The sequence below is a fragment of the Rhodnius prolixus genome, unplaced genomic scaffold, assembly GCF_049639745.1.
Source record: "Rhodnius prolixus isolate KJV_2025 unplaced genomic scaffold, Rpr scaffold_9, whole genome shotgun sequence".
Classification (NCBI taxonomy): Eukaryota; Metazoa; Arthropoda; class Insecta; order Hemiptera; family Reduviidae; genus Rhodnius; species Rhodnius prolixus.
Genome location: NW_027411604.1, coordinates 18,061,238 through 18,087,346, shown reverse-complemented (window position 1 = coordinate 18,087,346; position 26,109 = coordinate 18,061,238). Strand labels below are relative to the sequence as shown.

Here is a 26,109-nt window from a genome sequence, read left to right as displayed (position 1 = left end):
CTAAATTTGCTGATTGAAAAGGAAAAAAACAAATTCTATTCTATCCAATTTGATAATTGGACAATATTTCAAGAAACAAAAACCTAAGGGGATGCCTGCAGCGAAAAAAATACACTAACGTAACGTTACACGATAAAAAGAGTTCGACTGAGAAGCATATAGTCCTAAAACTAGTGTATAACATATCTTCTACAAATAAAACGTAACAATTCTAAACAGAGGAGTAAATAGTATTGAAAATATCACAATCTTTGTCAAGACAGAGAAGAGAGAAGAAAGTAGTACGTGGATAAACACACAAGCCGATGTAGAACTTATGCTTCTAGGTACATCAGAAGAAGCATGTCGGGTGAATGAGAATACAAACGAGCCAGCAAACCAGAGAAGCACGATATTCTAGGACAACAAGCTCATAAATCAAGATCACTGAAGCTAAAAGAAAATTTAACGTAAAAATAAAATAGAAAATTTCCTAAGCTTGATTTATATACGTAACAAGAATAACGTCATAAAATAAAGTTTTTTTTTTTTGACTCGTGAGGATATCTAAAGTATCAAATACTCACCTTGACAGTAATGCCAACTATAAAACACAATCACACGTAATAATCAACTCATAATTTAATTACATAACCAACAGTAATGGAAGAGATACTGAAAATGATCTATTGTAAATTATATCACCTAAATATTTTCTAGATAGACGTATTTCTAATATTAATTAAATTATATAAGTCAAAAGTTTTGAATTAAAAAAAACGATCTTCAAATCCTAACAGTGTCTACATAGTGAACGAGTTAAGGACTTGGCCTCGCAGTTAATTTTACCCATAAAATATGAGGCTCCTTCAATATAAATAGTAAATTCCAAATTTTAATAATAGAAAGTGTATTTTTATAAAAGCTGAGATAAAGTTTATAACTGCAGAACAAAATAATAACTATAATAATATCAACGAAGGAAGAAATTAACTCAGGGTTCAGCTGCTGGCCCCTAAATTAATCTTTTCGGTTATAGAGCGTTATCTATAACGAGAGAACACTATCTGGAAGCAAACAGTGTACTAAATAAAGCTCCAGGCGTTAATAAATAGAAATTAAAAAAAATTATGAATAATGTTTGTTAATCTTTAGTACCGAACAATTAATTTCTAGCTTTTTTGCTGATTTATTACTATCTATAATCGTTTTCTGATAACAAGTCTTTAATCTTTTTCATTGGCCAATTATATTAATGTAATAAGGCAGTATTTGCTTCTGCTCTTTCTAATTTGGTCGGATGGACTCGCTTAGTTAACATAGCTCGTATAGTAAAGGAGATATAGAGAAAATTGCGCAAGATAAAGCTAATGTTAGAAATACAAAAATAAAGATCAACCCAAGAGACGAACATTATCAATAGTTTGTCGATAATTTACGTTTGCAGTTAACGTCGCCTTAACGGCACGCATGAGGGGGTGGTACTTCGCGAGCTTTAGAGGGGTTTTTGAAAATGCTAAAAGAAAGTTGAGCCTGGAGATTGATGATAACAAGGCTAGAATATATGAGACCTTGTGGAATCCAAGTAATAAAGTGGATTTATAAATTATGTGGTCCAAATAGAAGAGAATTCCTTCTCTTAGTGTGATTACTTCCGATTCCACTGTGCGCTGATGTTGGTAAAAAAAAAATTATATCAGTGAAGAAATAATAACTAGGAGGCGGTGGTAATGGAGAAAGGACTTTCCGGTGAGCAAAAGATTTTTTTGTTTTGTTTCGGAACACACTGAAGTGCGGAGAAGCTGATCATCATCTACAGTACGACCATCTGACCAATTTTGAAAGATAGAAAGTGCACTCAATAATTAAGATAGGAAATCATTGAGAAATACTAATTGTCCCGATAAAGGAATAAGGATTGAATTAGGAAAAATAAAGAGATCCTCACCCTGTAAGAGGAACCTATTTGGCCATATGGGCGAAGAAAGGAAGAATATGATGATTGGGTGTCATGAAGGAAATGGAGACTTTGTAGGTTGTTTCATGGTAATCCTGAAAGCAGAAGGAGTCAGGCTATGATAAAGACGACCTTAGAAGGAATGGTGTAAGGAGGTGGCGAACTACTGTTTTGGGCCGCAATTAATGGACGAGGGTTACTGCGTAGGCCTAAAAAAAAGATTACAGAAAAACCGTAACGCCCACGTGCAAGTAAGGTTGACTAATGTAAGATAGGATGCACTAAATTAAACTTTACATGGTTTGTGTAGTAATTGCAAATATCAAGCTAATAAGATGGGCGTTGATAAAATGGTAGGAGATGAGACGAACGACTTTAAAGACTGATAGATTGGCCAGTTAAATACTGAAGATTTAAGATGGTTAAACGCACAATCATTGATTTTTAAGATCAATAATTATCATGAAGATTGTTAAATGGAGAATGATTGCATCAAAATACGAGTGCATTGACCGCATTTCACCCTCGAGATGTGCTAATTAGAGATTGAATATACGACCACAAAGTAGATTTAGAACTGGACTTCTAATCGACATACCACCAATAAGTTTTTAGTCCACCAAAAAAAGAGATTCTGTGGTCTTGCACAGCGTAACCAATTTCTCCTCTTCAATTACTATATTTTGCACATAATGTACAGTTAGTGATGACACCACACGATGTGAGAGAGGAAACAATATATACAGACATAATGGAATGACTGTTGTATTGCTGCAATTAGACAGACAACTGAGCAGTGCGCTTGCAAGACATGGGAGGGACGAAATGATGCATAAAAAAAGATGCAGAGAGGGTGCTAATAATCAAGAAATATAATTAAATTTTAAAACGGAACCTCCACACTAGATTTAAAAGAACAGAACTAAACAGACGCTGTCGACTACTTAAAAGACTCTTAGAAGATGGATCAAAACTTTCTCAGGACAACAAAAGACTAATTTATACTTCTATTTTGAAACCCATCTGGGCGTATGGAATAGAGCTGTGGGGTTCAACCAAACGCTCCAATCTCCAAAGGATTCAATCCCTTCAATCTAAAATACTTCGAACTATCGTAAACGCTCCATTTTATGTCTCCAACCTGGACTTTACACACTGACCTTAACATTCCTTTTGTCACCCAAGTTGCTAAAACACGATACCGAAAACTCCACTTCAGTCTGCAATCTCATATAAATCCTCTAGCTCAAAATCTTTCTTCTAGAACTCTTCCTGACAACCCGGACAAGACTGTCTTAAAAGACAGTGGCCTCGTGATCTCCTCTCAAGTGAAGAGAGTGACTAACCATTTAATGTTTTGGAGTGTCACCACTGGGTAACTTCTCCACTCGTTACTTATGATTTGTTACTCAGTTATCACAGTTACTTATAGCGCTATCGCGCTGATTGTACCATAAATAAACGCAAAAAAAAAAAATAAACAAAAAAATTAAAAATTCCTATATTTATTGAGTTATTGCAGTTAAAAATTTTTGGTATTCAGACTTGGCGAGCTAGTCTATGAAGGGAATGTTGAGGTCGTTGTGAAGAGTGAGGTTAGTCACCATCGAAAGGAGCGTCAGCTATCTTTCGGAGTAGTTTTGACTGAAATGTCTGCACTGTCCGGAGGTTACATACGAGGGTCGTTTGAAAAGTGCGTGCAAAAATAAAAACTACTTAATTTTTTGGGGTAAACCTTTTTTATTTTTCAACATAGTCTCCTTTTAGGCTTATACACTTCGTCCAACGCTGCTCTAGTTTGTTGATCCCTTCCGAATAATAGGATTTGTCCAAGTCTGAAAAATAGCCATTCGTTTCTGCAATCACCTCCTCGTTTGAATAAAATCTTTTTCCCGCCAGCCATTTCTTCATATTTGGGAACAAATAGTATTCCGAGGGAGCCAAGTCTGGAGAATAGGGGGGATGTGAAACGAGTTGGAACCCTATTTCCATTAATTTTGCGACCACAACTGCTGAGGTGTGAGCTGGTGCGTTGTCGTGATGGAAAAGGACTTTTTTGTGGGCTAATCGTGGGCGTTTTTCTTGCAGCTCGGTTTTCTAACGGTCCAATAACGATGAATAATATGCACCTGTAATAAGTTTTACCCTTTTCCAGATAGTCGATGAGGATTATTCCTTGCGAATCCCAAAAGACAGTCGCCATAATCTTTCCGGCCGAAGGAACGGTCTTCGCCTTTTTTTGGCGCAGATTCCCCCTTGGTAACCCATTGTTTAGATTGTTCTTTGGTCTCAGGAGTGTAGTGATGTATCCATGTTTCATCCACAGTTACGAAACGACGCTTAAAGTCCTGCGGATTCTTCTGGAACAGCTGCAAACCGTCCTTACACGATTTCGTTTTTGGTCAAGCGTGAGCAATCGCGGCACCCATCTTGCGGATAGCTTTGTCATGTCCAAATGTTCATGCAAAATATTATGTACCCGTTCATTCGAGATGCCCACAGCACTAGCAATCTCACGCACCTTCACTCTTCTGTCATCCATCACCATATCATGGATTTTTATCAATGATTTCTGGAGTAGTAACCTCAACAGGGCGTCCAGAACGTTCAGCGTCACTTGTGCCCATATGGCCACTCCGAAAATTTTGAAACCACTTATAAACTGTTCTAATCGAAGGTGCAGAGTCACCATAATGTTTATCAAGCTTCTCTTTAGTCTCCTGAGGCGTTTTGCCTTTCATAAAGTAGTGTTTAATCAACATACGAAATTCTTTTTCGTCCATTTTTTGTAAATCACTCGACTTCCTCGATTCAAACGAATGCCAAACACAAAGAAATAGACCGATCTGGCTGAAACTTGGTGTGTGTTCTTCCAAGAGATGCTACTAACTAAACATAACCTCGATACGCGCCAGTAGTGCTATCTCTCTGACTTTGCACGGACTTTTCAAACGACCCTCGTATACTTACTTTTTTTGTAATAGCTATATTTAAAAAAAAAAAAAAAAAAAATGATGTAATGCAGTTTTAAATTATGCAATCAAAAACCAATAAGCAATTAATCAGCATAAACCCTGATAATGACTTAGGTCCTGGGCCAAAAGCTTGGCAAATATTAGTACGAACATAAGACTGATATTGGTAATAATCTGTCTAACCTTGAGATGAATTAATCAAGTTAACCACTGTACTGTACTTTTATAAAAGATTTTCGAAAAACCTGAACATTAATAGATAAGTTGTAAACACTGAAGCTGCACAAAATAAAGACCTCAAAGAGAGTCAAATCTTTGACTCCAAAAATGTCATTTAATTTTTTTTTTTTTTGGCACATAAGCCAAGCACCAATCCAGAGCAGATAATCCATGGAATATATATATATGCCATTATACTGAAATATTGGTTATGAAAGTCATAAAACAAAAAAACAGAAGTATTTTTCGTACTGCTTTGGGAGGGGGCTTTTTTTTTCTTTTTTTGGCGGGTTGCCTAACGTTTGAATAGCAGCTTCACAAAACTCAATAAGCACGCGCCTCGCCAATGATTTTTTTATTTAGAGACGGTGAGTCGCTCTTTTAAATCATTACCTTATTATAAGGAAATAAGCGAGAGAATTCCTTTAAAAGAGAATCCATAAGTACACATAGTTTGCTTGTTAGACAGGTAAGGGGTGAAAATTTGTGTCTCCATCACTATAAAAATGTTTATGTCACAAATACAAGATAATTTGATTGTGAAATATAACAAAAAATAAAAATTATGTGACCAAATAAGATACAGAAAATGGTGAAATGTAAAGTAAAAGCGCGCAAAGTGTAAAATTACTTTACACAAAACTGACGGTTAAGCTATTTAGTTCGATAAAGTTTATCCAAATGGTGGAAAAAAAAAAATGGAGATTTTACTAGATAAAACTATTTACTAAATTAGCCAGGTATCTAACTTGGTTATGAAATTATTTTTAAAAAGAACAAGATCAAAAATCGAGATTAGGAATAGTAAAAGTCAAGGAGAAAATGAACTGTTACCTAATCGAACGGTCCACTGTTTCTACTGGAATTGGGCAATCAAAGATACGAATTTTTTTGCTTTAAAAGACATTTTTTTCACGTGATCTTATTTTTTTACAAATAATTCGGAACAAATTATTTAATATTTTGAAATATAAAAATTTTATTTTGAACACTATATTGTTCTGAAGTTTTTGACGTGAATAAGTCTTTAAATTTGAATCATATGGTGGCAATCCAAAAAATCTAATGATAACAAAATCGGGGGATACAGTTTGGCATTATAGTTCCGAATCTATCGTCTACATCTAAAATTAAATTAGACCACTGTATAGCTAAAGGATCAAAGAATTCATTACGATAAGCCAGGACTGTGACACATCGCGCGCGGTGAAGAGGGAGGCGCCGCCATTTTGAGATAATTTTGCTGCGATACGAGATTTGCAATTAGTATAACTTATGACTCGGAGAAGCTAAGATGTTCGTTTAAGTTTTAATCGTCAGCTGTCATCACAATCTATCGATTGTATATAAAACATAAGTGTAAAATAGTGACAGTGAATAAAATAAAGGTGTTAGAATAAAAAAAATATATAATGTCGGCCTTTACGCGTCGAAAAGCCAAAACCAAATACAGAGATCGTATACGGTTAGAAAGGGCTTCTCAAGAACAATCGAATGGTAAAAGTCGCAAAGCCGGTGGAGTCGCCATATATCGCAACATCAATAGCTTCACTGATTGTAATAGAGTTAACATTGACATTTCGGAAATGAAAGACGCAAAAGCTGGTGATGTCTGTCTAGTAAACGAAAAAGACTAATGACATCTTCAAATTCGTACTCGGGTGTGTGTATATCCATCCGGGCACAGCGTTAGCAGAAATTGAACTCTTTATGTTAAGATCGTTGTTAAAATATTCCAAAATCATCTCTAAAATTATAACCGATTACGAGCCTGATCTTACTACACCAATTATGATAGTTGGAGACTTTAATGTTGATGTCTCACAAAACCGCTCATTGCCCGACTTCGGGTACAACATCCCGAACTGAGTCATTCTTGATTTTTGAACTAGATTCCTGAGGTTTAAAAGAGAAAGTAATGTAGTAGTGAGAGAAATAACTGATAGAAGGTAGATTCAGAGTAAAGTAATATCATTTCTTTCTATTTTATATTGTGTTCAAAGCTACCCCACCAGTGGGGCAGATATTAACATTTGGCACAACATTTTTTTATCTAAAAAAATATAGATATGTATGTAAAGTACCAACTGTTTATTGGATATAGATCTGTTAAGAAGACTTGAAAGTTGTAGCTAACAAAATAAAAAGGTTGAGTAATACGATTCTGTGCACTCTGTAACAGAAAATGTAAATTCTGTTCAAATGTGCCCCCCTCTTAATTAATTACTTAATATTCTTCGCATCACAATAATAACTGTTGTGAAGTTTGCTGAGCCTTATAAATATCATTCGAAGAGGAGTTAATAACCAAAATGCTATTTCCACAGGATCTACGCGCATAAAACAAAAAAATCTCGAAAAACGTGGAAATGCAAGACAAATTTTTGGATTTTCAAAAAACATGTTACGCCCCCCAAAAAAAGATATTTTCTTTCCTGAAAATTTTTTTACATCTTTTAAATACTGAAAAATGTGTTTTAATAAAATACAAAAACATTTATTTCATCAAGGTTATCATTTACAAAATGTATTTTTTACAAGGATAACGGTGACAGAATTTTTATCTTTTGACTTCTACAATTTCTAAGTTAGAACTTTGTAAAAGTGCAGGAAAAAATGGCTACGCAGAGTTTGTAACAATATACTACACTAACTAATTCTTCGTTTTTATACTGTCACAACCCATCTTCTGGTAGTATAATTTCCCATCTGAAAGATCAAAGTAAAAGATGTCTTCTGAGTTTTCTTTTTTAATTTAAAAATCGCAGAAGTACTTTGAAACCTCAATAAGGAAGGCAATTTAAAAAGGATAGTGGAGCTCCAAGTACTAGTTTTTGAAATTTATATTATTGAATTCGCAGCAATTTGGGTAAAACTTGTGTTAAAGTAAAATTAAAAAAAAGTCTGAAGAATTAGTATTCAATATTTAATGTATTACCAATTCATGAAAAGCAATGGATGGATATTAATGGATGCTACCCAATAAGCATGAATTAAAATCAGGATATATCATGTTTTGTTTTTATAATTTGATTGGAAATTGCTATTCCTTTAAACAAAACAAAAAAAGATTAATTACCAAAACGACCCGGTTAATAATTGAAATCGATCGAGGTATTTATGAAAGTAATTTGGGTAAATGATGTGGACGTGCAATTATCCATAGCGTGGAAGAGGCACACAAAAAAAATAAATAATGGAATTGTGGAAGCAAACTACACGGCAGCAAGCGCGTATGCTTTAAAAAAAGGTGGTACAGTGATGGATGATGCTGTGGAAATTGTTAAAAGGATGAGATGAGCTCCTGTGGGACAAATTACAAAGCACCTAAACGACCGCATGTACGGCCCGCGCAATATATATCCTGCTCACTTATTTGCTCAGCATACACCCGCTGGAGACTTGTTTTTATTTTTATATTTTTTGCGGTTACACGTTGCTTATTTGTATTCTTTTTATAAGATAGCCGTTCATTGACGTGGTAGTCACTCTATAATACGTTCCTTGTCTTTTAAACTGAAAGAGTAGAAGGGAGGATTGGGGAAAGGCCAACCACTTGTAGAACTGAGAACATGTGTGCACTCAATATTAACTCACATCTGGTCGCTTAGTGAGTGAGTGGTGGAGTGTCACCTCATGCTGGCCATAATCTTCTTAACACAAATTATCATTAAAAAAGTTTGCACATACTAAAAGATTCTCTGTATCTCTGTACGGTGTAACATTAGGATATCTCGCAATTAGATTTATAGTATTCATTTCAAGCTGAAAGATTCTTCGAATATACTGACTTTTCTCATTTTTTCAGTACGAAGATCAGACTTGATGAAACGAAAAGTAAACTAGGCAAGAATTAAGCCCAAAAATTATAACCAATGACTGAGCCGACTGACAGCACAAATCAATTAACTCCACTTTTTGGAATATCTTAAATTTAAGTGTCAAAGCACTTGGTTCAGTCATAGCTTTTTATATTTATAATAAATTTCCCAAATAATAAAGATTAGCACCATTAAGCGGCAAAAATTGCTTGTCCATTGAATAATAAATAATTTATTTGAGAAGCCATTTTGATTAATTCTGAGCTCTAATGAAAATCGTTGCAATAATTCAGCTCAAATACAGTAGCAGGCGCTGAATGATAGCGGTAAATTTATTTGAATTTATATTATAAACAGGAATTTTAAAATAACAAACTGCTGCATTTCATCGCATTTCACCACTATTTTGTCTTATGAAGTTAATCAAGTTAAGTCAAGAGCATCTAAATTAATACTCGTTTACCAAAAGGGAAATGGAAAAACTAGTCACTATTGTCTTTACAATAATACAACCAGAGAATGAAGTCAGCTTATGGCAAGAATTCTAAACAGGATCCAAACCACCAAAGAAAACGGTTAAAGCAAGGAAAGATGCGATAGTCCTACAAACGACTGGACAAAGACTGGAGACAGATTAAATATAATGATTCTTCCAGTATGTCAAGTAATAAAACCACTGGCTAGAGAGGAAAAATCCCCCCCGAGTTGGCGTAGAGCGCCTAAAGTGATGGACAAAAAATGGAGGATACAATCACCGATGGCATCAATTCCAATATGGAAACAATAATAACTTTCATCATTCATAGGTCTGTCTTTAAATAGTGGATGGACTATCCTGCGATATGCACTTTTAATATAATATTCAATATGGATGCCAGAAAGCGTATTATATATTAATTTTTTTTGTTCTTATTTAGTTTAAATAAGTTTGGGTAAATGTTTGGCTGAGTCAGAATTGTGTTCAAGTTGGCCGGAAGTGGGTAGTTCGTCTGTAATATGGCTTTCGACAGCTGATCCCTACCGTTCTTGTTCTTGTTGCAGGCCAAGATAATGTGATTTGATCCTGCAGTTGTATTATCACAAGAGCATATGGGGTCTATTTTGGAGGCCAATAAGTGCCAAATGGTAAAGTAAGTAGTTTTGGTTGGATCTCAACCTACTTACTCACGGTGCAGTCAAATCCTCTGCCTTCTGAATATAACGAATTATATTCAAGTGAAATGATACAGGTCCATAATTTCTATTTGTAAAGAGTAAAATTTGGTAAGTACAAACTAAAAATGGAAAACTATTATTATTAGGTAAATTACTTCATAAAATAGGACCTGAGTCTACACTACAAATGAAGAATCATAAAAATATAAATTAATAATTATTTTTATGGATATAATAAGTTTCGCTGATAAAATAAATCAATTACCTGTAAAGTACGATAACTTATGTAAATGGTTTAATTTTTGGTTTTTTAAGGATGGTGCAAGGAAGAGCGAAATGTGAAATCGCTACTGAACATAAATGCACTATTTCAGACTAATTGCACTATTACCAATATTGTTACTACACGGACCAAAGTTTGCATTCAATGCATTTGTTTAAATCGAACTATAGTAAAAAGTGTCATCTTCTATTATTTCATCAAGTTTTATTAATTAATTGCGAGCAAAATAGAGCCAATCTTAAGGAAACAAATTGCTCTTTTACAGAAACTCTAAACAAAACTATAGATTTAAGCTTAACTTCAAAATGAGTTTTGAACGATGACAGAAAAACGTTTAAACTTCTTTGTGATTTATCGCTTTTAAAATTTTTCAGTTTTTAAACACACATATTTCTTGTATTTTTCACTTTTTTGCGTTTTTTGGTGACCTATTAACCTGTTAAGTGTATTTGACGTGTATACACGTCAATCCAAATCTCCATCACGGTGCGTTCGACGTGTATACTCGTTGTGAAAAATATAAAATTGCCATTGACTATAAAAACTCGAAATTTTAATAAAATATAATAAGAATATTATTTGGTGGGATGTTTCCTTTATCTTACAAATAGAACTGAGGTGGGAGTCAACCAAATAATAAGTGGTTGGTACATGTTTGGTCTCCGCATTAGAGATTGGGAATTACGCACACAAATAGAAGCTCTCAACCCTTGGGCAATGCCGTTTTTACCTTAGATAGAGATTCAGACCTCTCAGTACGAGCATGATTTCATTTTGCACAGAATTCAAAGCTCTTTTCTTCCTTGTAAAAGCACTTGTGCCTTTAGTTAACTACAGCAATGCATACGTGAAGCGATGCAAGATTTTTGAATGAGCACAGAATGCTCCTGTAATCTCAAGCCCCAGGAGATTGCAGAAAAAGTCGCTTGCAGTGACTATTATGACTATTGTAAACTTTTGGTTGTTTTGCCCTGCGTTCGACGTGTATACACGTCCATTGTCTGATTTTAATTCCACACACTTTGGCGGGGTTTTTAAAATTAAATTCTACGCTTAACTGGTTAAAACTGTCCGGTAGGACAGTTGTATAAGGGTTGATCGTCAAAAAGTGCACGAAAAAAGCGTAACGTTGAAAAACACCCAACTTTGACAATTTTTTTCTCTTTTTCTATAAAAGATAAAATGCCCAAATTTTCTTTACAATATCGGGGCATATCCTCGTTTATAACGGTAATTTTTCGCTACAACCCAGATCTGTTAGATAAATTTCTAAGCAGTGGCAAAAAGAATGATGAACAAAGATTAAATCTAATGTTCATCTCAGAAAACTACCCTTAACTGTTGCTGAAAAGTTAGCCACGTTTCCTTGTCCAGATTTACTTCAGCATTTGAACCATTCAAGTACTCTATTGAACATTACAGATTACAATTCAATAGAACCCAGCATTGTTACTGATATGCGTACATTCATTTAATTTTTATGTATTTATAATAAAATATAAGATATTCAAAATAACTTACAGCCAGTCTCAGACATATCAAACTTACCTGTAACAAAACAAAAACATAAAAGTAAATAAAAATAAAAAATAATTCATACGAGGTGTGTTCAAAAAGTAACGGGAATTTTCGTTTTTTGAAAAAAATATTTATTTATTCATCTACATTAATATTGTCGCCTTCAAAGTAGTCCCCTTCGCATACAATACACTTGTGCCAGCGCTTTTTCCAATCCTCGAAACACTTCTGAAACTCGATCTTTGTGATAGCTTTCAGCTCTTTCAGCGATTCGCTTTTAATGTCATCTATGCTTGTAAAACGACGGCCTTTTAATGTTCTCTTTATGTTTGGAAATAGAAAAAGTCACATGGAGCCATGTCTGGCGAATATGGAGGCTGGGGCATCGTTAAAGTTTTGTTTTTGGCCAAAAATTCACGAACAAGCAATGAAGTGTGAGCAGGTGCATTATCGTGGTGCAAAATCCATGAATTGTTTTGCCACAAATCCGGGCGTTTTTTTCGGATTGCTTCACGCAAACGGCGTTGAACTTGTAGGTAGTACTCCTTATTGATTGTTTGACCTTGTGGCAAGAATTCATGATGCACTATGCCATTAAAATCGAAGAACACAGTGAGCATAACCTTCACATTCGACCGCACTTGTCGAGCCTTTTTCGGTCTTGGCGATCCAGAATGCCTCCACTGGGACGATTGAGCCTTAGTTTCGACATCATATCCGTAAACCCATGTTTCGTCACCTGTTATAACACGTTTCAGTAGATCCGCATCGTTGTCGACTTCATTGAGTGACTCTTGAGCAACTTCCATTCTTCGCTGTTTTTGTTCGAAACAACAATTTTGGAACAAATTTTGCTGCCACACGTTTCATACCCAAAACATCCGAAAAAATTTCATGGCATGAGCCAATTGATATGGCAACATCGTCAGCGACTTCTCTGATTGTGATTCGGCGATCGTTCATAACCATTTCTTTCACTTTTTTCACGTTTTCATCGGTTGTTGATGTGCTTGGACGTCCAGGTCGTTCGTCATCTTCAACGTTTTCGCGGCCATCTTGGAAACGCTTATACCACTCGTAAATCCTTGTTTTACTCATAGCAGACTCACCATATGCCTTTATTAACATTTCACACACTTTATTTCATTTTTTACGCAAAATTTAATACAAATTCTTTGATCCATTTTTTTTAACAAACAAAAATCGCCAAGCTCGAAAAACACGTCTAACCTTAACGGCTGCCACTTAAGAAGTAAACAATGAATATTACTGAAAATTTTATCGTACTTCAGGGGCATGTGTACCAACATAATAAAAAAAAAAAAAATTTACAATCAGACTCTCCAAACCCGCGAAATTTAAAAATTCCCGTTACTTTTTGAACGCACCTCGTAGATTTTAAACCAAATTCTGGTTTCTTTTGCAAAGAAAATGAACATTTTTCCTGCCAATTAATTAACTAAGTTAAAATGAAATAATAATAATAATAATAATAATAAACCTTGGTTAAAAACCACGTGATGTTCGTATTAAGTACTCAATGAAATACGAGTACTAGACTGAAAAGACAAGAAACTAACCACCGCTACAAAACTTCTCGCCAGACTACTTGACTAACGTTCGAAACTTAACCTACATAACAAAAGACTCTTATACCTGTTTGATCATACGGCATCAAAGTATGGGGAATCAAAAATACTACGAAAACTACTTAACGCTCCGTTCGATATTTCTAACCTCACCATTCATAAGGACCTCAAAATCCCTTTCATTGACGACCTTACTAAAACTCGTTTCTTAAAATTTCATTCCTTTACAGCAGCTCATCCTAAACCTTTAATTGTACACTTATCTTCTTCCACATTACCAGGTAATCCTCCAAGGAGATTGAAGAGAAGATGGCCTCGCGATCTGCTCTCATCATAAGAACAATATAGTGCATCTATTCACATTAATGGAGTGTCGCCACTGGGTGCCTTCTCCTATTTTCAGTCACGACATTGTTATATTATATCACATTTGCTTATTGCAACGTTCGTTGCAGTTGTAAAATTTAATTAAAAGATTTTCTTTAAAAATATATAAATCTACCAAATAAAATCAAGTTTTATTCAAGAAAAAAAAAAAAAAAATGTCTGAATTCATAATTTGGCTGGACTTTAAGTGAGGATAATCTTAGAGAATAATTAGAGCCCAAAGAGATAAGGCAATTCAGCGCAAATTCTAATTAATTCCAACGCCAACTGGCGGTCAGACGAAGTGTATAAGCCTAAAAGGAGACTATGTTGAAAAATAAAAACGGTTTACCCCAAAAAATTAAGTAGTTTTTATTTTTGCACGGACTTTTCAATCGACCCTCGTACCTAAATCTTTTTTTGACCCAATCATATAAGTTCGAATTTCTTAAATTTCCTTTAAAATCCAAACATTTGATTGATACTTAATTCTTCTAACACGTTAGAATGAATCTACCCACTACATAATCGATGTTACAGGACAAATTGTTTTCAGTTAAAATTTTTAGATTGTTTTTTGTGATTGCTTTACAATGTTTAAATAAAATCTTAAAAGTAATTCGAGACAAACTACAGGTAAAAAACTTTTCTGTAAAGAGGCAAAAACTGTTTTGCTTCAAACTTAAATATTGAATCCCAAATTTGTTTGATTTTTTTATTAATATTTTAAAGGTGGCAAGCCTGTATAACAATCAGAACTACCACTTTAAAGTGGACCATAACTACCTCTCTCCCCAAAAATGCACTTAATTGCATTTTTCTGGGAAATATATCAAAGAAAAGTTGTAGATCTACATATTTGCAGTTAGAAAGAAAATCAATGAAAGCTATATACGAGAAAATACGGGAATTAAAAATTATTCACTGGTATTTACCGGTAGACCAAATTATTCACGACAATTATTATTTTAGATCTGTCAAAGTACACAGTATTATTTACCGCATAACTTATGACAACACTACGAGGGTCGTTTGAAAAGTCCGTGCAAAGTCAGAGAGATAGCACTACTGGCGCGTATCGAGGTTATGTTTAGTTAGTAGCATCTCTTGGAAGAACACACACCAAGTTTCAGCCAGATCGGTCTATTTCTTTGTGTTTGGCATTCGTTTGAATCGAGGAAGTCGAGTGATTTTCAAAAAATGGACGAAAAAGAATTTCGTGTGTTGATTAAACACTACTTTATGAAAGGCAAAACGCCTGAGGAGACTAAAGAGAAGCTTGATAAACATTATGGTGACTTTGCACCTTCGATTAGAACAGTTTATAAGTGGTTTCAAAATTTTCGGAGTGGCCATATGGGCACAAGTGACGCTGAACGTTCTGGACGCCCTGTTGAGGTTACTACTCCAGAAATCATTGATAAAATCCATCCCATTGATATGGATATGGTGATGGATGACAGAAGAGTGAAGGTGCGTGAGATTGCTAGTGCTGTGGGCATCTCGAATGAACGGGTACATAATATTTTGCATCAACATTTGGACATGACAAAGCTATCCGCAAGATGGGTGCCGCGATTGCTCACGCTTGACCAAAAACGAAATCGTGTGAAGTGTTGCAAGGACGGTTTGCAGCTGTTCCAGAAGAATCCGCAGGACTTTAAGCGTCATTTCGTCACTGCGGATGAAACATGGATACATCACTACACTCCTGAGACCAAAGAACAATCTAAACAATGGGTTACCAAGGGGGAATCTGCGCCAAAAAAAGGCGAAGACCGTTCCTTCGGCCGGAAAGATTATGGCGACTGTCTTTTGGGATTCGCAAGGAATAATCCTCATCGACTATCTGGAAAAGGGTAAAACTATTACAGGTGCATATTATTCATCGTTATTGGACCGTTTGAAAACCGAGCTGCAAGAAAAACGCCCACGATTGGCCCACAAAAAAGTCCTTTTCCAACACGACAACGCACCAGCTCACACCTCAGCAGTTGTGGTCGCAAAATTAATGGAAATAGGGTTCCAACTCGTTTCACATCTCCCCTATTCTCCAGACTTGGCTCCCTCGGACTACTATTTGTTCCCCAATATGAAGAAATGGCTGGCGGGAAAAAGATTTTATTCAAACGAGGAGGTGATTGCAGAAACGAATGGCTATTTTTCACACTTGGACAAATCCTATTATTCGGAAGGGATCAACAAACTAGAGCAGCGTTGGACGAAGTGTATAAGCCTAAAAGGAGACTATGTTGAAAAATAAAAAAGGTTTACCCCAAAAAATTAAGTAGTTTTTATTTTTGCACGCACTTTTCAAACGACCCTCGTACATCCAGAGATTCTGAACGTACTTGACATTCTAATGTTAAACAGACTTCAATTAAAATTGCTTGACCTTTTTGTCTAAGCATGCACTAAGCGAAATATAAACAAAGAAATCAACTTGGTGTTGAATAAATTTCTTAGTATCTCTTTTGTTAGATCAATATTCTCTTTTCAACATTCATTCTCTTAGATAAAAGAAAAATCTTCTTCATCTTTTTTGGCGTATATTAGTCCAATGTTTTGGGTTTTTATATTAGGGGGAAAAACATATTTAAAATCTCATGGAGAGGAACAATGTTATAGTAAATGATAGAAATAGTTTTAGTATCAATCAAGGTGAAATTACAATAATGAGGATTTACTGTCGATCAATTAATTTCAAATTATAACAATAAATGCAAAATATTCCCTAATTTAGACGTTTCAGTAACCAAAATTATTTGTTTTTTAAATTCTGTACGAAACACGTAAAAAATGAAGTGATTTTAACGTTAATTAATCGAAATTTTTCAAAAATGTATATTTTTCTTAATATATATATTTTTTTAAATACAACTTCTTTAATTATTCATAACTTTGAAAATAAAAAGGCCATCAAAATGGTTCCAACTGCGTTGTCTTTATTGCAGATTATATTTAAATAAACTTTGTACAATTACATGTTTTGCTGATATCATTAGTAACTAATAACATTTAATTAAAATTTTTTATAAAAAAATGTAAAACAAAAATCTTTTGATCAATGGTATCGACCTCTAAATATTAATCGATTTCGCTCTACTACGGACGAAACTTTTTGTTTTTAAATGAACTTTGATTTTACCGCCCGGCGCTCTTTAAAATTTAAAAGTCAACATTTTTTGAAACACCCTAATCAGGATTGATAATTGAATTTACATACGAGTTAACATGGTACGAAATAGGCATCACGGTAACCGGGCGGTTATAGGCAAGACCCGTAAAGCTAATGATGTATTGTTGGTTTAGTGGGTTCGATTCCCGGTCTCTAGCCCATGGATTTTATTTAATGGTTAATATGAGAACTTTGTAGTAATGTTTGTTAATCGCTTCCGTTCTCGACACTTAATTTGATAGTTGGATACAAAGCCGGTCCAGTAAAATATCCATTACTTTACTACGTTTACTTTACGAATTTACGAAGAAATGAGCTAGTTATTATTGTTGAATGGACGAAAGAAGCCCAAGAAGTTGTTAAACTGAACTGGACTTTGCAGTCCATTATATCAAAAGCACTGACTTGTTTCGCTTCTCCAGAGTCGAGGCAGTTGCAACCAAATATTAGAATTGCATACAATAAAAATTATATATTAAATGTAGAAGACGATATGAGAGTAGCATTATCATTTATACGACCCAAATATAAACGAAATTATCAAAAAACATCAAGCTCAAATTTCTCATTAAAAATATTCTTATTATTAACTTGTAATTAATCCCTTAATAAACATATACTGTAGTTTTTGTAGTACATATTATTTTATACCCCCACACTAGACTTAAAAAAACAGAACTGAACAGACGCTATCGACAACTTAAAAGACTCTTAAACGACAGATTAAAATTCTCTCTGGACAACAAAAGACTGATTTATACTTCTATTTTGAAACCCATCTGGGCGTATGGAATAGAGTTGTGGGGTTCAGCCAAACGCTCCAATCTCCAAAGGATTCAATCTAAAATACTTCGAACTATTGTACACGCTCCTTTTTATGTCTCCAACCTGACTATACACACTGACCTTAACATTCCTTTTGTCACTCAAGTTGCTAAAACAAGATACAGAAAACTCCACTTCAACCTGCAATCTCATATAAATCCTCTAGCTAAAAATCTTTCTTCTAGAACTCTTCCTGACAACCCGACAAGACGCTTTAAGAGACAGTGGACTCGTGATCTTCTCTCAAGTGAAGAGAGTGACTAACTCCTAATATTTGGGAGTGTAACCACTGGGTAACTTCTCCACTCGTTACCTTATCATTTGTTACTCTGTTATCACTGTTACTTATCGCGCCAACGCGCTGATTGTACCATAAATAAACGCCCCCAATAAAATTATAAAATAATTTTATTTGATATTAAAAATAAAAATAAACTATCTTACACAGTGTATTAAGGATTAGTAAAATACTTTTAAACTTATTTTATAGTTAGTGTACCGCCAAATTTTGATAATGTTAAAAGTGTGCCGCGACAAAAATAAAAACGGTTGAGAACCACTGATTTAGCGACTGATTGTACTTAAAACGATAGAAATTTCTCTAAGAAGAACTTAAAAACAAATAAAACAGCAAAAGAAGATTGGCCAATCATAAACAGCCATCCGGTAATAAATCATAAAACTGAATAATTTCACAATTTTATAATCATAACTTCTCTCACTGATTCTAATTCACATTAAAAAATTTAAAAAAACCAACAGATCATCCCATTCTTAAAACCCCCTAATAAAGTAAGGAGTGTACACAGTAAAGAAAAAACCTTATTATGGGTAAATAGTATTACGTAAGGAACAGAATTAAGGTTTGGTATGGCAATTGGTGGCTACAAAAAGGGTTTTATTTCCGCCAATAAATCGCTCTGCGGGCACAAGAAGGACAGATTTTCATCTAAATAGCGATCCTAGCGACTAAATTACCAACCATAATAATATCCAGCTAACTTAATTATTTTCTTAAAATACGAATAATTATTTCATGCCTAGAATTGCGATCTGCACAATCACAAATTTTAATTCTTTAGTTACAATTAATTATTTATGAGATTAATCTCCAAAAAACATTAAACCTAATCATCAAATAAATTCTAATATCAATTAAAATATCGTCATGTTTACAATTAACATATGGTCATTGATTAAGCACCACTACAAATTGACCCAAATGAACGTGTGGGTCACTTACGAAATTCATTAAAAGGGTAAAACTAAAAGCCGCTTAAAATTATATCTATATCTATTAGATTGGTACGACTACAAATACTTGTATAAAGTTGTGGAATGGTGCTCAATTCTAGAGGTAAACGACTACTACAAATGAATGCATTTTCGCGGTGATTACACCATTAGGACAGGAGATACAGCGATTCGAAATTTGAACGAAATGCAATACTCCAAAACTTTAACACCTAATATCTCCTTCAAAAATACTGCTAGAAAGTTGGAATGGTGCACAATTGTAGAGGTAAACGAGTACTACAATTGAATGTATTTTCGCAGGGATTACACCATTAGGACAGGAGATACAGCGATTCGAAATTTGAACGAAATGCAATACTCCAAAACTTTAACACCTAATATCTCCTTCAAAAATACTGCTAGAAAGTTGGAATGGTGCACAATTGTAGAGGTAAACGAGTACTACAATTGAATGTATTTTCGCAGGGATTACACCATTAGGACAGGAGATACAGCGATTCGAAATTTGAACGAAATGCAATACTCCAAAACTTCAACACCTAATATCTCCTTCAAAAATACTGCTAGAAAGTTGGAATGGCGCACAATTGTAGAGGTAAACGAGTACTACAATTGAATGTATTTTCGCGGTGATTACACTATTAGGACTGGAGATACAGCGATTCGAAATTTGAACGAAATGCAATACTCCAAAACTTTAACACCTAATATCTCCTTCAAAAATACTGCTAGACAGTTGGAATGGTGCACAATTGTAGAGGTAAACGAGTACTACAATTGAATGTATTTTCGCAGGGATTACACCATTAGGACAGGAGATACAGCGATTCGAAATTTGAACGAAATGCAATACTCCAAAACTTTAACACCTAATATCTCCTTCAAAAATACTGCTAGACAGTTGGAATGGTGCACAATTGTAGAGGTAAACGAGTACTACAATTGAATGTATTTTCGCAGGGATTACACCATTAGGACAGGAGATACAGCGATTCGAAATTTGAACGAAATGCAATACTCCAAAACTTTAACACCTAATATCTCCTTCAAAAATACTGCTAGACAGTTGGAATGGTGCACAATTGTAGAGGTAAACGAGTACTACAATTGAATGTATTTTCGCAGGGATTACACCATTAGGACAGGAGATACAGCGATTCGAAATTTGAACGAAATGCAATACTCCAAAACTTTAACACCTAATATCTCCTTCAAAAATACTGCTAGACAGTTGGAATGGCGCACAATTGTAGAGGTAAACGAGTACTACAATTGAATGTATTTTCGCAGGGATTACACCATTAGGACAGGAGATACAGCGATTCGAAATTTGAACGAAATGCAATACTCCAAAACTTCAACACCTAATATCTCCTTCAAAAATACTGCTAGAAAGTTGGAATGGCGCACAATTGTAGAGGTAAACGAGTACTACAATTGAATGTATTTTCGCAGGGATTACACCATTAGGACAGGAGATACAGCGATTCGAAATTTGAACGAAATGCAATACTCCAAAACTTCAACACCTAATATCTCCTTCAAAAATACTGCTAGAAAGTTGGAATGGTGCACAATTGTAGAGGTAAACGAGTACTACAATTGAATGTATTTTCGCGGTGATTACACTATTACGACAGGAGATACAGCGATTCGAAATTTGAACGAAATGTAAAACTCAAATCATTAAAATTTTAAGTAAATTTTATTTCTGAAAAGCTTTCATAATATGTAGTCATTCAAAACAAACTGTATCATAATATTAAAAAAAGAGAAGATAAATCTAGAATTGTATGTATCTACGATTCTGGTTAAATTGGTTAAGATTTCAATATCAAATACAGTTGGTACTACTGTAGGAAGTATGTTTTTATTCTTCCGTATGAATGGTGATTACATTTACGCGACCATTCATGTGTAATAGGCTGATAGCAAGCGGTACCGTTCTTAGTTAGGAGTAACAATGGCAACTAATACGTCATTTCATTCTTTACTCATATAAATAACTAGATAAGTATTCTTATTTTTACTAAAGATTTATCTACTAATTTCCATTTTTTTAAATATGGTTTTCTCTTTTTTTCCATAAGCATGGTAAAAAAAGCATGGATTTATAGGAAAATCGATTCCTAGATCGAATGCTGTTTGTAGCTATTTTTTATGTTTTTTTTGGGGGGGGGGATAAAAATGAAACTTTTAATTGGAAAAAGATGTTTCCGCCCTCGTCCACGTCATCTAATTGGTAATTGGACATTAATCCTGAAAAAATACGTAGACCCAGAGAACCTTCACTTCTTTCTATAAGACGCTCTTATAAAAAAAAATCTTGAAGAATGGCTATAGCTTTGTTGGTAGGTCGATGGCAAACCTGAGGTTTAATCCCCAGGTGCGTGACCCGAAAACTTTCCCTTCTTTGGAGCCTATGGAAATTCTAATACGAATTACAAAACAAAAAGTAAGTGCTGCTCGCAGATTTTTTCAAGTTACAGTTTAAAAAATCTTTTAGTTTAAAGCCATCCATTATTGTTTATTCAAATGTTGATTCAAATATTTATGATACATTAATGTTTGAGGTAAATTTATTACAAAAAAGGCCGTGAAAAGCTTAAAATTATTGCACAGTTTTATTCTGTTTTATCAAATAATGTAAAAACTTCTTCAAGGGATTATACAAAATGATTTAAATGAGGCGCTTGTATTTAATCTCGGCAAGTGGGTTGCAATTAGCCGGGCCTGCGTCCTATCTAATCTCTTTTCTCTCTCATCTCCGTTTTTCTCTGCAGTAAACTGAAGAAGAAGAAGTGGGAGAAGAGCCATTTGAATTGGAGGAGGGACCTTTTTCATTCAGAAATAATGCGGGATATAAAAATGGTGTAAAGATAGTAAGTATATGTGCATTAAATAATCAAGGAAAAATGCCATTAAACTCATATTATCTTTATTAAAACATTCATTTACTAATTTTAGGCTGCTTTTCTCGAGGGGCTTTCTTTCTTAGGGCTTTACGTGACCAATTACCAAATTAGGTCTAGTAGGCGGAGGCGATTAATAAATTCCCACATTAAATATTAAATAAAATCCAAGGCCCCTAGACCGGGAATCGAACCCAAAAGTACAATACACATTAGCTTTGAGGATCTCGCCTCTAACCGCTCGGCTTCTGTGGCGCCCATCTATGAGGACTCGTTAGCCTACAAGAGCTAACAAAACACTTAAATCAACTGTTTTTAACAATCCCATCACTAATACTCCAATCATCAACTGTAAATGGGAAATACCCTTCAAAGGTTTAGTTAAATATGCAGGGTGTTCAGCCTAAGACTACCGTTACTTCAAGAGACGATTCTGGGCATCATTTGCAACAAAAAACTCTATATAAACTATGGCTCGATTTGGCTCCGTTTTATAGATATTTTTAATTTTATTTTTTTTTCAAGGTATCACTACTTTTTAGCTAACAGTTGTCTAGATTTCTCAAACTACTAAAGCTACAGCAATTTCAATAAGCTCATTAGAAAGAAGGTTAAATTTCCTTTTAAATAAGCTAATTTATATTTCAAAATGATAATATTAAGTGTTTCATTTTTCGGCCCAAACATAAGAAATAGCAAGTTTCTATTTTTTTCCAAAAACTTTGACTTCATTTTTCTCAAAAATATTATATATGTTTTAAACGTACACTCCGCATGAAAAACATCTACATACAATCACCTTTCGAAAGGTATATCATGAGTAGTGGTTATTTTAAAAATTGATGCCGAAATCTCTGATTAATTGCAAAAAACAAGCGTCAAAACATCGTCGGCATTATGAAATGAATTCACCTACCATATGAATATAATTGATCAGAAACATAAAAACCAGTACCATTTTTTGCAAACTTGTAATTTAATAATTAATTAATTTAAGAACTATATTCAAAAATATAAAATTTACATTATAAATAATAAAATAAAATAAAAAGAAGAAAATGGTATATGAGTAAATGAGTGTTAGGTACCAATTTCGAAAGAAAGGATTTTCGTTTAACGAGTTTAGAACTATGGGCTATTTTTTAGTAAATTAAAAAAAAAATATGCTAAATAATGTGAATGAAACACAGATTTCCTTGAACTACAAAATAAACTTTTGGAATTAACAGGTTGTGAAGAGCTAATGAATAAGCTTAGAACTTACTTATCGCTCTAATCCAAAACCCTTTTCAAATCAATTTTAGGGAAATCAAATAAAATTAACAGGTTATAGTGTCAGAAGAAGTAACTATGATTAAATGCTTGTAACACGACCAGCACGATACATCAAGAATAAATACGATACTATTACTACTTACAGGTTAGCTATGTTCTCTTAATCTTAAATTCAATTTTAGGGCAGTTTTTGACTAGGGGTTTGGGTATGCCACCTGCTAGTAATGCGAAGTTTTTGTTAAGAAAAGCATAAAGTTAGTTAAGAAATGAATATGCCTCAAATATTGTGAAATTGAGTGAAACTAGGATGCCTAGATCAGAAGGACCTAATCTGCAACCGTACTTCAGACTCAGGAAAAGTTAAGCGATTGCCATACAGCCTCTTAATACTGTGTAAGCTAAAGTAAATTAGTAAAAGCTCTCGCCTAGTCAAATTTTAACAACATAAAACAAATTGAATCAGTGGTTTCAATTAATGGAATTAAATCTGTAAGGTAAACAAACTGTTGTGGCAAAGAAGATCTATGGTTAGTAAATGGAGAGTAGATACTCTTTGTCCTGTCTATTACGTAGAAGTGGTAGATCTGTATTGGGGGCTGTGCGGGTGGTTTGCCGGCTAATATGAAGTTTTAGGCGGCTCACGTATGGCCACAATTCCCTTGTCTAGCACCAACACAGTTCCACTGATTACCTAATCTTTAGCAAGTCATACCAGAGCGTTTTATTGGTCACGCAAACATAAACAATCCTCTCTAATTTATACCATCTTTTATCCCGTACTCGTTCTTCTAGATTAATGTTCTAAGTTTTGATTGGTAAATTCAATTTAAAAAAACTATAATTACTGAATTAAATATTCTGAAACTGGAGTAGCTCCCCTTTTAAAGGAGGTCTTGAGATGCAGAGATCTCAGTATTATTAGATCAGTGGCAGTGGAGAAGGTGGTAATATGGGAGAGCCTTTTTTTACCTTGCATATTTTGAACACTACAGAATTTAAAATCTACTCTGAAGTAAAATCATAAAGACATACATTACTTGTCTTTGTAAGTTTGGAGTCCTGAGTGGATCACAGCAAGGGGTCTGTGGAGTTACACTGAAAAAGTCTGTCTTGGTGCCCACATTGGGTTTTCAGAAAGTGTGGTCGTAATATGGGACACACATAATAATTATAGTTAATGTTCTCGTTTCTCCATGAATTGTAAAAAATAAGCCTTAAATATGCCATAAAAAACTATATTTTACACAATTATCGTACAAATGACTCCTTTTCACAAGCAGTGCATTCCATGTGAGCCCAACGACAACAAACAATGCACTCAATTCACATTTCTGCTAGCTTTCTGAGTTCTTGAACTTTTCTCTGCAAAAAAATGCAATCCGCATCTTCATTATCTGGTGTCGAATTTTAAGGAGGTGTGGACAAACCCGATTCACCTGATGAAACTGAAACATCAAAAAGTCTTCAGAACCTGTTTGTTTTGATAATAGGCGATGCAGGACCCTGAAGTGAAGTGCAGCTTATCGAATAGCAAGTTTTTTCTCCCTTACAGCTTTAATATCATCACCCATGACCATAAAATTTTCGGAGTGGCCATATGGGCACAAGTGACGCTGAACGTTCTGGACGCCCTGTTGAGGTTACTACTCCAGAAATCATTGATAAAATCCATGATATGGTGATGGATGACAGAAGAGTGAAGGTGCGTGAGATTGCTAGTGCTGTGGGCATCTCAAATGAACGGGTACATAATATTTTGCATCAACATTTGGACATGACAAAGCTATCCGCAAGATGGGTGCCGCGATTGCTCACGCTTGACCAAAAACGAAATCGTGTGAAGTGTTGCATGGACGGTTTGCAGCTGTTCCAGAAGAATCCGCATGACTTTAAGCATCGTTTCGTCACTGTGGATGAAAAATGGATACATCACTACACTCCTGAGACCAAAGAACAATCTAAACATTCATTTTTGAAATCCATAATACTAGCATTTAAAACTCTCTACTTTCTACATTTTTAATGTCTAAGAGAAATTATTCTAACTTTCCTCGGTATTAACCAAAAGCGGAGGAAAATCAACCTTAAGAAAACTTTTTAGCACTGACAAAAACAACACGGTCCTCTCTTGGACAAAGCTGCCACTCGGCTGACGGCGCTGCCTTCTGCAGCAGACCAAGCCTACCCCAAAGAGTAGTAAGGCACCAAAAACTAACAGATAGCCACTACTGGTTTCACGAAAATCAGGGGTGTCCCAAATTCCAACCCCGGTCCCAAATTACCACCTTCTCCTCTACTTTATGTTCACCGATTTAGACCAAATCTTCATTCATCTTCAGTAGGCGATATATCAAATTTCTACTTGCTGCCAAGTTTTCCTTCTGCAGACAGACACACAATTTTGTTAAAACCACTTCTTTTTGGCAATAAAAATTAATTCGGCCGGATAATTTAAACTGAGAATTAAATTCAATATCGATTTTGTTTTGTTCCGATTTCACTACGATAGAGGAAAACTATAGTATCTATCTTTCCTCATCGCTCTATTATTTTAACGGTGGAATATGAGCTTATTCTATCTGTAATAACAATTAAATTTCTGTCAGAATGCAGTTCCAGGCTAAATGTTATTAAGATACATGCAACATTGCAGCTAAAACTGATTCAATTAGTACACAACCTCAACATTAAAGTTTTCAGCAATGCAACATCAAGTTACCAATTTCTAGCAAAAGCTCGAAATATTTGTTTCTGTTTTGTTTTTTAGAAAAGGAAGGATGTCTTGATAAGGATCAGTTTT

The 26,109-nt window shown here is 34.6% G+C and overlaps 1 protein-coding gene and 1 long non-coding RNA gene across 24 annotated transcripts in view; one reads left to right on the top strand and one right to left on the bottom strand.

The window, feature by feature from the left end:
• Positions 1-26,109, bottom strand: part of LOC141453943 (phosphatase and actin regulator 2) — a 365,561-nt gene that overhangs the window by 124,746 nt on the left and 214,706 nt on the right. For 7 of the 16 annotated variants that reach the window (XM_074127585.1, XM_074127589.1, XM_074127597.1 and 4 more), the window contains one exon: positions 11,911-11,937. The exons of the other annotated variants lie outside the window; for them this stretch is intronic. In XM_074127585.1, the coding sequence (XP_073983686.1) occupies positions 11,911-11,937 (27 nt within the window). The remainder of the gene's footprint in view (positions 1-11,910; positions 11,938-26,109) is intronic. 16 annotated transcript variants of the gene reach the window in all.
• Positions 1-26,109, top strand: part of LOC141453951 (uncharacterized) — a 52,188-nt gene that overhangs the window by 13,577 nt on the left and 12,502 nt on the right. For 4 of the 8 annotated variants that reach the window (XR_012458328.1, XR_012458329.1, XR_012458326.1 and 1 more), the window contains exons 2-4: positions 9,993-10,214; positions 21,906-22,004; positions 23,339-23,454. This is a non-coding gene — a long non-coding RNA (uncharacterized lncRNA). Of the gene's footprint in view, positions 1-9,992; positions 10,215-13,777; positions 15,065-21,905; positions 22,005-23,338; positions 23,455-26,109 lie in introns of those variants that run through there. The other 4 variants (XR_012458332.1, XR_012458331.1, XR_012458333.1 and 1 more) reach the window with 4 other exon arrangements.